Genomic DNA, 13591 nt, shown 5'->3' on the forward strand with positions numbered 1-13591 from the left:
CTTATGCCCCATTCTGGTAACTCACCATAGTCTCTGCAAACATACTTGGAAACTGAAACATGTTGCTTCTCGGATGGAAGCTTTTCTCTAGAGATCTAGTCTCTTGACAGAAACCACTAACTTCCATGGTAAATTAAAAAGATAGTTTGGACTTCTAAAGGAGAAAACAGCAAACTTCAGTACAACCAAAATTAACAGTATAAAAAACCTGTCCATTATCTTAAAAAAAAAAAAAAAAGCCAAACACTGAACAAGACCCTGGTCTCTCCAAGGACAGAGCAACACCTTTTTAGGTACAAACATGTGAAAACTCTGAGCTGGCTCACAACAGACAGAAGTAGCGCTTAATCTTCACAGATATTCTACAGTTAGTGGGTTTTCATTTTGGTTTATTTTAAATTATTATTACGGACTGTATACTGTAATGAATATGTTTGTCCCTCAATAGGACAGTCTTGATTCATGCAAAGGAACAGCTGAGGAAGCCCTGAGGAGGCTCATGTACAGCAAAAGTCTGGAGAAAACAGACATGAAGGGATGTACGCATATGTAGGCCTCCATTTGTGCATGGATAAGTAGGGAAAAAGTTCACGGTTATACAAAGAAAGAAGCCTTCAAGGCAGGATTTTTTTTTCCTCCATGTCTGAGAGAAGAAGGAATCAATAACAAGAAGTCTCACGGTTTTAATTACCAAATTTGACACCATCCCGAGTTAAGAAACAAATTTTATTCTACGGTGTTGCACTTCAATTGTGCCCATGTTCTCAGACACAGTTGTATGAGAACGAGACATATCTTAACAATCAGCATTTTTGGAGACTCCAAAAATAAAGTGGGCCTACTGAATTCTCAGAAGAATAGTTCCAGCTGGCAGATGTCCTTGTACATAAAGGTATTCCTACTACTGGAAAGGGAAAGGGGTTAGTGTGAGCCCTCAAAGACTCCAATATTTTGGGGGATAAGGGATATATATACATACTGCAACAAGCCTTTTCTTCCCCCACAGAATTACAGAAGAGGACAAGAGTTCATTAAGACCCCATGTGGAAATGGTAATACACCACTGCCTCTCACAGTGCTGACTTGACCAGCCTCAGCTGCTGTATCCATCAGCCTGCTCTGTGCCAGGAGCCCCAGTTAGGCAAAGGCCTATGTTCTCTGTCCTGGCTTGAGCTTAACTACCATGCCTGCTTACAGCCCTGCGCTCATCTCCAGGATAGACCTCAGACCTGTGTTGTTTGTACCTTTCTCCTGAGTCTTGTCTCCAGCTCATATCCTTTTGATCCTGACTGGAGCCCCTGGATAGACCCAGGCCCTGGGTGATAATTCATCACCCAGGCACATGGTGTGACTCTTAGGAATGTCCTGTGCAGGGCTAAGAGTTGGACTTCATGATCCTTGTGTGTCCCTTTCAACTCAGCATATTCTATGATTCTGTGATTTGTCATGTCTGGCACTGCTGGTGGGTCCTACTACCAGCCCCCAGCTTTGCCCACACTGCTCAGGCCCCATGGCACCAGGTTGGGTGTGGGCACTGCCTGTGCTGGTGGCATCCTCTGGTCCCTTCTTGTCCTCCCTCATGGAGAAACCCTGCTCATGCTGCTGCTCAACAGTATCAGACAAACACATTTCAAAAGAGGAAATCACTATTTTTAACCAAGTATTTCTTACTATTTTAAGACTGACAGTCTGATCCAAACTCACCTCAGTAAAGAGGACTCTCATCTCTCAATAAAGAGCACTGTATCAAAAACTAGTCTTCAAAGTTTTCTCCAGTCTCTACACAGAGAAAACAACTTGACTCCAATATGGTATTGGTTCTGAAAGTTGCCATAGCCAGACTAGTAAGGCAAATCTGATAAAATTAACACAGCAAATCACAGTGAGTAATATGTGTCTTGTTTTTCATTGGTTACATTTTTGTATTTTCAGAAACTGTGAGTGCTGCTGCTTTTCTAAAGCTATGCTTTAACTTTCAAACCCAGAATAGTAACCAAAAACGTCACCTACAATACACAGGTGGAGAGGCTGGGGAAGAGGAAAGGGGAAGAGAAAGACAGGAAAGTATAAAATTACAAAAAAATGTAATTCAGGAGAGAAGGAGAGGAGGTAATATAACAGATTGAGATATTAGTTAATTTAGGTGTCTTATACACCTGACTTGTTTGTTTCAGGCTTTCAGAATGCTTATCAAGTCATATTTGACTTTATTCTCCATGAAGTAAATATACTTTCGTCATTTCTAGTATTTTTTAGATTATTTTATGGTATAAAACACATATTCCATTGACCTGAGAACAGCAATAACTGCTAAGCGAAGCAATTGGTGCTTGTAAACTATCAGGTCCTGAAGAAAAGGTTTTCCTAATGTAACATCTTAAGGAGATGTTAATTGTCTGCAGTTTGATCAATTTGGGAAATAATTGTTTTTTCAAAACCCAGTATGCAAATACATCTGTTCAAAGTACATTAAAAAGAATTTTCAAATGATTGCTACTCTCATCAGCCACCTATGCCTAATACCCTACAGTACCCTTATTGTATTAACCTCTCTAATTACGGTAGCAATAACCTGGTATCAAAAATAGCAATACATTCTGCCATCTTAAATTCACTACTACAAGTCAAAAGATATACGAACAAGACCATAGCTCAATTAGCTTACCACCTTGACAACATTTACAACTAGAAAGATATTATAACATTAGATTGTGATAAATTTTAGTGGAAAAGGAAAATTTATGACATCTGAAACTCAGCTCAGACATGGCCAAATGTAAAAGAATGCTTTGCTCATTTTTAATCACAAAAAGCATTTTCGTGGGCACAAACAAGATGTCAACAGGAAAGCCAATAAGGGAAAGAATTTGGATCACTTAAAGTAACTGCATCAGAAAAGCTCATATCCAGACTTCAAAAACAATCCATGCACGAAAATGCAGTTTAAAAAGTTATTACAATTCAGCAACATGACAAAACATCACCCATATATTTACCAAAAATCAGAGGAAGAAAAAGCAGCCAGACTAAAATTTGAACTGGTATTCTGACCTAAATAGCACACTATATTTTACAGCAAATTATGAAGGTCACATTACTTAAAGACAAGGAAGTAAGAAAGAAGATAGTAACAAAACTCTTTTACAAAATGTTTATGAATGTGCTAATCTAAACTCAAAGTGAGGGAAGATCCACCACGTTTTTTTTCCTCTACGCAGTAAATTCACACCCACCTGGAATGCCTAGAACGATGCATTTTAAATCTTGCCATCAGGGAAATTTCTATACAACTTGGAGAAGATACAAAAATCAGAAGAGGACTTGTGTGGGATTTCTTTTGTTCTTGCTGTTTTGTTATTTTTCTTTTTAGTAAACTGACAAAATGGGACGTTACCAAGTGGAGTTGAGAAAAGGAAAGCATCAAGGTAAGGGAGATTAAAATAGAATTCCTCAAAATAGGAATACAGAACAGAAGCTTGTGGTCTTATGGGGAAATTGCTGATTGATAGGAGAGAGTAGCTTGTTCAAACAAAGAAAAGAATAAATATATACAGGATATCTCCTGATCTTTCAACATATTAGAGGGGCACAACAGAAGTAACTATATCTAATTTAGCAATCAATACATCTGGGCTGACAATCACGTCAGATGGATCTCAATGACATTTACAGATCTTAATGAGCTACTAACAATATTCCGGAACTACCATCTTAGAAATCAAAAGAACATGGGAAAAAAACCTCTCTCTATACTCTTTTCTTCTCATATCCAAAGAAGCAGGGATTCATTTTCCAGAAAGAATATAATTTCATGTCTTTCACTATTCAAAAGTGGTCATCCTGCCTCCTTCTGTGTAGCTTAGGAGTAATACACTAGGCCTGCAGAAAAAGATAAAGGGAATTCCTCAGCAGTACTGTATGTTTTATACATTTTGAAGACTCTTACCCTGTATTGATGGAAATTATTTCTATCAGTGGATTCTTCCTAATCTTTGGCAAATCCAGTCGTGCTCCCCCCAGACGTTTTCCATTATCCTTTTTCTGACCCAGCAGTCTCACAGAATGACCTTCAAATGAAGCAAAAAAATGCAGTCAATACAAAGAACAAGTCCCATCGTATTTGTTTTAATTTGCTCTTCTTTAGAAGTAGTGTTTATACTTCAAAGACTGAAAATGAGAATGAGATGTAATAATCTATTTCCACCAACTGGAGCATTTAAAAAGAGACTCTGACAGGTAAAATACATGATCTTAAAACGAACAAATTATTTCATCCAATTATCTTTTCACACTTGCATTTTCTGTTTTAGCCGATTAAAATGATCTAAGCAGTTTCATTTTCAGATTCTCTAGCAAATATCAACATAGTAGTAATATTTAAATGGCAGGATTAAAATATTTTTCCCAAAAATTTCACTCAAACCTAAATTAGTAGGTAATAAGCATCTAAATACTTTTTTAGCTTGTAATATGGAGAACCAACACATTTCAAAGGTATCTGACTGTGTAAGTCTGAGGGAAAGTGCTGTGAAGCATATCCTGACAACATGTCCATGGTTAAGCTGATTCCCAAGATTTGAGCATATTCCTCCCCACACCAAGACAACTGCAGGTCAGAAAACTGCCTCACAACTCCTTTCCTGAAACCAGTAATATTCAGAGAGTAAAATACAAATAATTTCACCAACTGCCTACAACAGTACATAAGTCATACCACAACAAGACCTATATTTAAAGAGCACAAATGACAGGGTTTGCTGATATTCAGAAGGAAGAACTAATAATGAAGACTCAAAACAATTATGTATATTATTGCAACGCATAGTATAAATGTAAGACGTATCATTTACTGCACAAAGCCTAGAATAGGCAGATGAGAGACAGCAAGGGAAAGCTAATGCTTTCCTGAATGGAGTTGGAAAGTAACCACTACTTGCAGGGAAGGAGCAAGAGAAAGCATGTATTTGTTGAAAACTTTTTGATAGCTACAGCTACAATCCCTCAAATCTTTCAGAGGAGAAAAATTTCCCCTAAAACAGGAGTGGGATGAGAGGATTGCGTGCAACTGTGAAGTTACAAGTTGAGCTACATCCACCATAGCAAAGTCTATAAACAAATCAATTAAAACCTGTGTTCAACCAAAGTTCCTAACTTACATTACCAACAGCTATTTACAAAATTAATTCCTTCATCAGCCAAAGCCTTTCTTCACTGCCTGTTGTGAGAAGTCAAAAATTATTTTTTTAATAACATAGCATTCATACTCTGAATTTATTTCTGTGATATGGCAATGACAGCCTGCATGAAAACTACTAGTATACCATCTTTCTCAGGCTTTTTAAGATACATAAAAATTCTCAATCAAATACATGACCTAATGAAGAAGTGAGCAGTGACCTGACAGTATAATGGTTAATACCAACAGTAGACATAACACTTAATACTGATAGGACACATCATAATGTCAACACGAAACAAAAGGCATAACTTCTGCAGTTGCATTTGACAAAAATTTCATTATATCCTGCTGTGAATTTAGTAATATGGTATTTATGCTATTAATATTTGCTAACTTATTCACTTCTACATTTTCCTAACAACAATAGCAATATCTTTGTCTCACAATACATTCAGTTATTTCCCAATCTAATGCTTCACTGAGGAGTTGCAAGCACGGCACCATTTTATTTACTTGTGTAACAAAAGTTACTGCATCATGTAAAATGTAAGAATTAAACTAGAAGCAGAGAACACGCCTTTTTGTATTTCTAAATAGAGTGGTTTACTTGGTATAAACCAGTTTATCCATTTTCAAAATATTCAACTACATTACTATATTAAAACTGTATTTGGATTTATGGCTGAAAATACAGTGGAACAATTCACAGTAATTAAATATTACTTAAAACAATTGGGCTTAACAGCAAGTTACCCAAAATTTAAAATTCATACACTTAGAACTGGGGTCAAACCACCATTCTTAACTTTAAAAAACAAAACCAAACCAACAAACCACAAAACCAACCTGCCACCTCCCCCCCACAAGTAACATCTCAGAGTACAGAATCAGTGAGGCTTCACTTCCACACACTCTCATAACTAACAGCCATGTGAGTTACTGCTGTCTAATAGGAATTTAGCTCATGTTCTCCCTTTCTCATACTGGAAGTATTAATCAAACAGGCAAACTTTTTCATGGAACTTCTGAAAAAAAGTGTGTCCTTTAGCCTACAAAACTTGTCAAAAGTCTGTTTGAAATTTGTCAAAGGACGAAAAACTTGTAAGGAGGGAGGGAAATGGAAACAATGACAGATTTGTGCAGGAGGCACAAGTTTATAATCTATCTCTTCTTAGGAGATCAGGTAAAAAAAAATAAAGACAAACCACTACTGTAGCCTAAAAAATCTTGTTCAAAAGCACTGCTTCTATCTTCTTACAGATCTTTGTCCTTCAGATGCTAAATAAGTTACCATATATATTAGGGAGAAAAACAACAACAACAAACCAACCAACCAAAAAACCTTAGAACATTCTACACAGCAAACATAGCTCACAGGGAGTATATGACCCAGCCTCTCCTACCTTCAGAAACTTCCTTTATTCAGGAGAGAAATCCCTGCTCTGTGACCATCTCCCAAGTGATTCACTAAACACTAACATCCACCCCAACCCCGCTCCTGAGCTCAGGAAATCCATGGTCTGGCAATCAAATATGGCAGCTTATTTTCACATGAAATACATTTCCCATATTCCTACTTTTCAACATCAGAATGACACTGACGTTCAAGTTAATATGAGGCTTGCAAGACCTGTGTGGAACTTGGGGATAAGAACATCTCTGCACTTTTCAGTCCAGACACCAGAGGCTAAAAAAAAGCAGTACTGGGAGATGACTTTTAGCAGAGAGTTTAAAGCTTCCAAAAAGCAAACAGCACATGCCCATCCACTACTGTGACCTCTTTGCAGACACATTCAATTTTTTAATTTTTTTTAAGAAAAAAAACCACTCAGTTACAGTATTTGTGACCTTAAATCCTTTTTCTCCTACTCCATACAAGGACTATTTTTTGTTTCATTTTAAGTAATCACTAAAGCATCTGTTTACAGAATTGTTGCTATTAATAAAACACAACTTGATAAACACAGAATCATACTGCAGATCTTTTTTTTCCCCTCATATTTATTTCAAGAAAACTTAAAAATAAGTATTTTGTCGTCTTCAATAAGGAAATGGCTAAGTAACATTTTTTTATATTTTTCTAGTCAGCACTATTAAGGTCACACTAAGATCAAGCGTTACAGAAAAAACAGTAATTTTAAATCTCATTTATAACCTCCTTTCAAAGCTTAGAATGGGGCAAAACACTGCAATTAAGCTCTACTTCCAAAGCATTTTATCTGATTAAGTTACCTTCTCTCTGACATTACAGGTTGGATAACTTACCTAAGCAAAACAGGTGTCACAAACTTAAAAGGAGTCTTTCTTTTTATGTTTGTTTTGTTTCTTTACTTTTTCTTTCAGTTTTGAAAGAAACATTTCTGAAATCTGAGTTAATCACAAGTCTACCACCATAATGATGAGTGCTCCACCTCAGATATCAAACAAACAACACACCTTTTTTTATGGCTCACTGGATGATGCAAACTTTGAAACACAGCTTAATGACAAAGAGAGCTAGTCAGGTTAGATATGAGAGCCTAAACAGCCTAGGCATATAAATCTCTTCTGCTATAAAAATAACTTTTCTACTTCCACATAGTCTAACTGCAGACAAAACTTCCCTAAGAAAAAAAACAAAAACCAAAAAACCCTCAGAAAAACTCCACAAACAAAAAAAAAAAAAAAAACACAAAAAAGAAACCACAAATAACAAACAAAACAAACAAAAAATGGTTTAGGTCATGATTCAGAATAAATTTTCACTAATTAGTAGATAATTAATACAGATTACTACCCAACAGTACTAACCAAGTCCAGCAAGGACAGTTACAGAGCAGAATCACTCATAGCAAGTGTAAATGAAATCAAGCTAGAAAGAATTAAAAAATAAATCAGAGCTCTCTAGTTTTCAGAACTGTTTAAAACTAAACTCATCTTTACATAGAAGTCAGTGGATGTAATTCATATCACTTGGCACTGTCTGGAAAAACGATGAGGTTGGAATGAATTAATCAGGATATTAAATCCTATTGTTAGTCTAAAAGAGGGCATTCAAATGTGTCTAGCTTGATAAATCAGTGTGCAGAATGAAAATATTTTCAAGGTATTTTTTTTTACTTGCTAAAAAGGACATCAAAAAGTAACACAGCATTAATGGCATGTATGTCTTTAATCATGGATGCATGTGCTTCAGGACTGTGATGGAGAATGCCCGATCCTGACATAGAAATATATGAACGGAACAGGCAATGGAATTTCTCTGCCATAAGATCATAACATGAAATGTCCTGTGTACCTCAGCCTACCATCAGACCCATCACCTAGAACCACAGAAGCATGCTAATGACATTAGAGCAAATAGATTCAAACTGGAGCAGTATTTTCCTAGTTTATTACAAGAATAAGTGGCCTGGATTATTCATCCTTAGTTAACTTTAACTGACTATCAGTGTTGTATGAGATATTAATATAATCAGCTTCACTCTGTCCATAGGCTGGCACCCCTCAATTGCTGCTGGGAAATAGTATCTGGTTGGACAATGGAAGAGGGCATCCATTGAGGATCCCTCCCCATCCCTGCACACCCTGCTGGAGCTACAAGTGTACCTCTGAAACACAACTCCCAGTCAGACACAGAGTTCTCTTAGCTGTTAACTTCAAAGTTCTGTGCAGATATCTCAAGCAGCTCAAAAACATGAGTTTAAAGAAAATCCTCAAAGATGCAGGAAATCCCAGCCTTGGCAGCAAAAATTTCTATTGTTTTCTGCTCGTTCTGTTACCCATTCTTTCCTTTTCCCAGTTACATCATGATGCTTAGAGGTTATTCACCATTTCCTGAAAGACACTTTTTTCCTCACAACACGGCTGCCAAAGCACTGTTCTATACTTCCCTGATGTCTCTCACCAACCTGTCTGATCTTCTACAGCATCTTCAGGGAAAAGGATTAAGCACTATTTCATGTACTCTTGCACACATTTCCTTCCACCGTTATTTGCTTCTAATGAATAGAGAGTTTCCTTTCCTCAAGGCTAGCACTGCTAAAAATGGCACATGGGAGCAGTGTAGCTAAGGAAAGTAAAGCTATATGAAGGGAAAACAAAGTAGTAAATTTCTTCAAAGAAAAACAAAAGGAAGAAGTGTAAAGAAGAAGCAAAAGCAGTGATAAAAACTCAAAGGAGCATCAAGCAAATATATAAAAGGTGAAAAGTATTAGAAGTAACAAGAGAAAAGAGAGTCAAGAAGATCAAAATAAAAATATGTGTAAAGGCAGAAGAGGCAAGTCAGGAGCTATTACAAAATTTGAGTACTGGATTTATTTCCAGAGTTATGCTCTTCTAGCTCTGTAACTACTGGGTAAAACCGACCTTCTAAACAATTATTTTGGATCTTCTGGCAGGACTAACAGAAAAAAATACCATCTGAAATAATAGGATGCAACACAAATTGCCTAACACACTCTACAGCTAAGCCAGGCTGTTAATCATATTTGAGTCTAAACCTCTTTAATTTAGAGGTGCTTTAAACCCAGACTTGGTAAGCTTGTAGAGAACAGGTAGGCTTAGAGCCCATGCCCTGGTCTGTCTGATGGAAGAAGCCCACGTGTAGCAAGGGCAGACCATAAGCTCCTCTCCCATCTTTTCTCCCTGCCCTGCAGCACAAACAAGCTGTCCCACAGCAGACATGACTGATTTCAAAGGAATTCCCGAACTCCCCAGAGCAATCACAAGCTGCCAGACACACACAAGTGCGAAAACAAGGACACTAATTGGTTTAGGACTTTGCTGTGTGGATGCTCCCACCCAAACCAACCCCAGCTGGCCAGCAGCATGTTGGCATCCCTGAGTGTCATCAGTGGGATTTCCTGGCTCAAGTACAGGAAGCAAAGAAAAGCCAAACCTAACTGCAAGGTACCTGGCCTGCTCCTGGCCAAGCAACTAATATAAATTATTCCTCTTCTAGATCAGTGAAGATGGGAATATACTGTAACAGTCAGACTGCTTCAACTGGTTTAGGAAGGAACTGGGTCCACTACAAGACTACAAGGAATAATTCAGACTAAGGCTGTCAGAATTACTGATCTTTCCCTGAGTAGCATGGTAGCATGCCTTTGGCCAGGCAACCAATCCCATCAGAATGCCAGCAGAGGGTGGTATGTTTGATCCAGTCTCTGCAATTCAAATTTTTTCATAAAAAGATTGCCTTGCACCCTCTACCAACTTAAAAAGCTTCATAGAAATGTGCAGGTATTACTAAGCATACAGCACATATGTTACAAGCTTGAAATGCTGACAACTGCTAAGCACTGCACTTGGAATTAGCATCCAACAATAATATTGTTTCAGAAGACTCCAGAATGTGAGTGTCATACAGGTGACAATAGGAGCTTTTTAAAATTCATTGTATGTAATTTCAAAAACAAGATATTCAGAAGAAAAGCTCTGCAGGTGGCCCAGATTGCTAAAATTCATACATCACTTTCTCTCTATTAAACATACAATACCTCTTTATTCTTGGTATGTCTTTAATGTATGATTCAATCAGAACAATATCTGTAAGCATTAAAACCATACTGTACAACAAGTAAAACAGAAAAAGAGAAAACTATTAATGAGGAGTTACTGTCCATACAAAAATTTCACCAAGTTAAATGAAGAATATAAGTATTCAAGTAACACATGAAATGCCCTATAAAGACACTTCCTTTTTTCAGAATTCAATAGCTTCCCCTACTTATTTTGGGATCATATGATGTTATTATTGTCTTTCTGCAAGAGTGACTGAACGATACATCTCCTCTGAACTCAAAATGCTGGCTACCATTCTATATCTCGGAAGGACAATACTAAGAATCGACTACAGGAAGAGTTCCCCTGACCCTCTGTCCTCACCTTTCTGTGAAGAAATGCATTTCATCTGCTAAAAACCTCAGGAGATCCTGGAGAGAAACTTTCAAGGGAAAAGACATTTTGAATCAGATGAAACAGGCTGAGTTCTGAGGAAAGGTAATGCTGAAAGGAGGATTGTCAGAGCCAGCTGCAGCAGCTCAAGTAACCTGCCTAATGTTTTGGGGGGTGCAGGTTGAACAAACCAAATTTAGCCTTAGAGCTGAACTTCGCTGAGTTGAACTTAGCACTGTATGCAAAAGCAAGCTTTTATTAAATTCCACTGGTTTAAACGAGGTACTCTTTACATTTACGAGCCACAATGACTCTAACAGAGCTAAACCTAGCTGAGTCTAACCAACGTGAATAGGACAGAAAAAACAGGGATGCTGTAAGACGGTCATTCATTGAAAGCATGGAAAAGAGCACATACAGGTCAGGAAGAAAAGGCATCTTTTCTGTGCAAATCACAGGCTCACTTAACGATGAGCAATCACAATTTTGCTACTGAGATTTTCAATGTGTTTCCCCTCAACTGCTTGTTTTCTTCCTCTGTGGCACTATTTATCTCCCATTCAGTTTCTGTGAACTACTTACAAAATAAAGTCACAACAATGACCATCGTAACAGAGATAGTCAGCTCTATTGTTTTATAAGCTAAATCAATGAAATCATTACACTGAGAAAAATAATTACAAAACCTATCTAAAACCCTGGATCATCTCACACATCTAATAGTCACTGCATGCCCAAAAGCATTTGAACAGGCACAGCAAAAACAGCAATAAACTGTGTTGTAAGAACAGAAACGAATTGATGGCAACAGAAATCTCTTGCCCCAGCAGGTAAGATTTTAATGTTGAGCCACACAATTACTGTTGTTCTATAAAAAGCAATTAAAATCTGTCTTTGCAGAAGCAGTTCCCACACAACTAATGTATATTCCTCATCATGCTCTACTGTTTTTTGTTTTTTTTTTTAAATTACAGTCTACACAGCTAAACTCCCAAAATTGATACTGGTACAGATAATGGTATTACTATTTTGAATTCATTTCTTCAGTACATTGCACTATTAGTAAGCAATCAGAAAGGGCAACCGAAATGCAAGCTAGTGCTCTCACTGAAGCATCTGGCTGCACGAAAACACTTTCACTTAAAAGCCATACAGTGGAACACCTTCCAGACAGGTCCTTCATAAGCCAGTGCTTGGTGTCACAGTAGTTCTTAAATAATAGAAGAAAACAAAATGCTACTGGTTTCAGTAGTGACAATCTTTCTACTCATAATGCTATTTCCATAAATGTTTCCATATTTGTTTAAAAAGGAATAACTCCAAAATTTCCAATCTAGGGCCACAGAAAAGGGGCAGGGGGTGACATGTACCACATGATGCTGTTAACCTCAGTGATTAATATGTACACATGGGTGATGATAAATCTTTTAACCACAGTCATGTCACCAAGTTACTGACACTGTAGCTCTATATATTGCCTATTGAAAACCTGATTTCATCCCCTCCACTTCTTTTAATCTGTCAAACACAGACAGCCCCTGGCATAAGTTCATAGAATCACAGAATGTTAAGGGGTTGGAATGGACCTTAAGGATCATCTAGTCCCAAACCCCTGCCATGGGCAGGGGCATGTCCAACTAGACCAGGTTGCTCATGGCCTTATCCAACCTGCTCTCGAACACAGTGTTTCTGGTTAGTACCTTTACTTTTCCACAGTCTCAGTTTAAAAGGTAATTCTGCCTCCTAGAAATAGTGTTACAGATGTGGCACTGTTCACGGAGTGTGTGGATGGGGCTGCAGGGGCCTCTGCGAGGAGAGGCAAGCAAGGACTGCCAAGCACCAGACACAGCTGGATCCAGCTGGCTCCAAGAGCCCTGCCACAGGGCACAGCTGAGCCCCACAGCCATCGGAGGTATAAGAAAGGGAAAAACTCTGCCTGGCAGCAAGTAAAAAGAGTGTGAGGGACAGCCCTGTGAGCACCAACGTGGGCGAAGGAGGAGGCGGTGGCCCAAGCACCCCATTAGGTTCCTCTGCAGCCTTTAGAAGAGCCTGTGGAAAGCACATGCTGGAGCAGGGTTTCTGGCAGTAACTACACATGGCCTGTGGGGGACCCACACTGGAGTAGCCTGTTCCTGAAAGACTGCACCCCATGCAGAGGACCCACACAGGGCAGTTCTTGGATGACCACATGGGAATGCCCCAGGCTGGAGCAAGGGAACAGTGTGGGGAGGCAGAAGCAGCTGAGAGAAGCTGTTATGGGCTGACCACAGCCCCCATTCCCTGTCCCTCTGCGCCACTCATGGGGGAGGAGATAGAGGAGTCTGGGATGAGAGAGCGAAGCTGAGCCTGGGAAGAAGAGGGGTGGAGGAAGCTAGCTCTGGTTTTCTCCTCTGTTTCTCACCACTCTATTTTTAATTGGCAATAAATTAAATTAATTTCCCCCAAGTCAAGTCTGTTTTCCCCCTGATGGTAACTGGCAAGTGATCTTCTTGTCCTTATCATGACCCAAAACTTAGTCCATCTTATTTTCTC

The 13591-nt window shown here is 38.4% G+C and overlaps 1 protein-coding gene across 1 annotated transcript in view; it reads right to left on the minus strand.

Annotated features, from left to right (window-relative positions):
* CDKAL1 (CDK5 regulatory subunit associated protein 1 like 1) overlaps positions 1 to 13591 on the minus strand; it is a 415564-nt gene that overhangs the window by 256628 nt on the left and 145345 nt on the right. The window contains exon 8 of the mRNA XM_027748305.2: positions 3947 to 4067. Within this exon, the coding sequence (XP_027604106.1) occupies positions 3947 to 4067 (121 nt within the window). The remainder of the gene's footprint in view (positions 1 to 3946; positions 4068 to 13591) is intronic.

Source organism: Pipra filicauda, unplaced genomic scaffold (assembly GCF_003945595.2).
Source record: "Pipra filicauda isolate LSUMZ 115617 unplaced genomic scaffold, ASM394559v2 scaffold49_size4853605_pilon, whole genome shotgun sequence".
NCBI lineage: Eukaryota > Metazoa > Chordata > Aves > Passeriformes > Pipridae > Pipra > Pipra filicauda.